General features: G+C 39.5%; 1 protein-coding gene across 1 annotated transcript in view; it reads right to left on the bottom strand.

The window, feature by feature from the left end:
- Positions 1-11: 11 nt before the first annotated feature.
- LOC110441382 (cullin-4B-like) overlaps positions 12-2,512 on the bottom strand; it is a gene marked incomplete at its 3' end in the record, with an annotated part of 22,459 nt that continues 19,958 nt past the window's right edge. Inside the window, exons 16-18 of the mRNA XM_021484500.1 lie at positions 1,737-1,850; positions 429-534; positions 12-99 (exon numbers count right to left, since the gene is read on the bottom strand). Of these exons, the coding sequence (XP_021340175.1) occupies positions 12-99; positions 429-534; positions 1,737-1,850 (308 nt within the window). The remainder of the gene's footprint in view (positions 100-428; positions 535-1,736; positions 1,851-2,512) is intronic.

The following is a 2,512-nucleotide window of genomic DNA, read 5'->3' as shown; positions in this document are numbered from 1 at the left end:
GTTTCTGTAACAGTGTGAGACGTACCTTAGGGTGTTTCTGTAATACTCGGGCTTTACCACAGGCCAGAGACTGGAGAGTCCTCCTCAGTTCACCGTCCTCTGTTCACAGCAATAGCATAAACCATTATTCTAATTCATTTGAGATGTAACACAACATTTGATTGGTCGATCAAAATACGACAGTATAACCACGATATACCATTCGCTAATTGCTCATTTGTATATGAAGCCTGGATGGCGATTGTTAATGATGTTGATGACCCCGACTGACCTTGACATGTCTTGAAATTGATAATAGATTTAAGAGCCCTTTCGGCTTCTCAATCTGTATAAACATTGATTTTTACAGCTCTTTCTAGTTCTGACTAACAAGCGTCCAGTAACAATTTTTCCACTTAAAAATGTCCACTGAATTATTTCTGACTTACCAATAGCAGTTGCCTGTCTGATGGCCTCTAATGAGTACTTGACACCGTCGTTGAAGAGGAGGAGACAAAGAGTCTGGAACAGGGACACCTGTAGTTCCTTCTTTCCCTAAAAATGGAGGATTCTTACTAAATCACAAATTTTCATACAAAGACTGTTACACCATGAGCAATGTAATACGTGCAGACAATCTCCTTTTCTGTGGATACCTGTTACTGTCAAACTTCTGCTGTCATGATTTAGTTTATTTCTGTCCAGACTGTGTCAGACTTGTGTCAATATGCTGAGAAAGTAGTTCTGCTAGATGTCAGCAGACCACCCTGATCTGCATTAGCAGACGACACTTTCTAATACACTGAGAAAGTAGTTCTGCTAGATGTCAGCAGACCACCCTGATCTGCACTAGCAGACGACACATTCTAATACACTGAGAAAGTAGATTTGCTTGATGTCAGCAGACCACCCTGATCTGCACTAGCAGACGACACATTCTTATACATTGAGAAAGTAGATCTGCTAGTTGTCAGCAGACCACCCTGATCAGCACTAGCAGACGACACATTCTAATACACTGAGAAAGTGGTTCTGCAAGTTGTCAGCAGACCACCCTGATCTGCACTAGCAGACGACACATTCTTATACACTGAGAAAGTAGATCTGCTAGTTGTCAGCAGACCACCCTGATCAGCACTAGCAGACGACACATTCTAATACACTGAGAAAGTAGATTTGCTTGATGTCAGCAGACCACCCTGATCTGCACTAGCAGACGACACATTCTAATACACTGAGAAAGTAGATCTGCTGTATTAGACAAACTGGCTACTTTACACTAGATTATACATTGACAATAACAGACCAGTTTTAACCAATGAACATGGTAATCTTGTACCTACGTCATAACACATATAATGACAAGTTCTATAACTCAATTTTCATATTTGACATCTCTTGTGGTCTCTAGTTGTAAGAGGCCTGGCCCTCACCATGTATATTGGCTAAAAATGTTTTTGTTTACAAATAAAATCTCCAGTTTCATTTAAAATTCCATGATGTAGCAGAATGTTCAGAAATTCCTTCCTTCCAATGGTACATGGACATATTTTTGGCCAAGATAGCATTACAATCTATATGACTATCCATTACCATCCGTACTTTGATTAGAATTACAGCAAGTTAAGAACCATTGGTCATTGAGCTTTTAGAAAACCTGGTGGTTCTTAACTGGCAATGTCAGCTTTACTAAGTGGATAAATATTGTTTGAATCGACAGATACGATTCAGTGAGACAGACAGTGGTGTTGACTTACCCCTTCAAAGGAAGCCTTCAGGACACAGTGGCCTAGGGTAGGCTGCCACTGAAGTTTCCTCCCACTGTGTTTACCCAGGTAGAACTTCTTAAAAATCTCCTGAAACTTTATCATCTGAAAACAGAAACATACAGTACAGACAAAATGTTCACCGGAGAAATGTCATTCAATTTTCTATGTTTCTGCTTTTTCTATCTAACAGAATCTCAAGTGTCTCCCCTATTTTTCTTCACACAGTTTTAAAACAGGTGCTGAAACACAGTCTCTATAATACATTTGCAAAAATATTTTGCTAAACAAAACCTTTTGCCTCGTCACCTACAATATTTTATTGAGAGTTGGAAGTGGAACTGAAACAGTTTTTATGGGTATTACTAAAGCAGTGTAAAGATAAGTCAGTGCAAACACACACACATACATTATTGTAGCAACTCTTTAAAATGATAATTTACAAACAATGGAAAAATTCAACATCAAAAAGGGTAACATTCCTCTAGTGAGAAATGTCTACTTTTACAACACTGGTTCACCAACTATCAACAAGCAGGAAGTTAATATTGACTCCCTACTTACATTAAACATGGGTGGTCAATTTGGGTTTCTGTCTACGTATTGTCACTCCTACAGGTTTTTAGAATCTATTGGGGGAAGTATCTGGGGGGAAATAGTATTCTTTGATTACTTTCATCTATCCTTTCCTTACTACATGTACCTGCAGTAGGTGTATTTCCATGGGTGTAGGCCCTCATCAGGATCACCCCCCCCCCCCCCCCCCC

The sequence above is a fragment of the Mizuhopecten yessoensis genome, unplaced genomic scaffold (genome assembly GCF_002113885.1).
Source record: "Mizuhopecten yessoensis strain PY_sf001 unplaced genomic scaffold, ASM211388v2 scaffold715919, whole genome shotgun sequence".
In the NCBI taxonomy this organism is placed as follows: domain Eukaryota; kingdom Metazoa; phylum Mollusca; class Bivalvia; order Pectinida; family Pectinidae; genus Mizuhopecten; species Mizuhopecten yessoensis.
The sequence above is the reverse complement of the archived record's forward strand: the minus strand, read 5'-3'. Positions and strand labels throughout refer to the sequence as shown.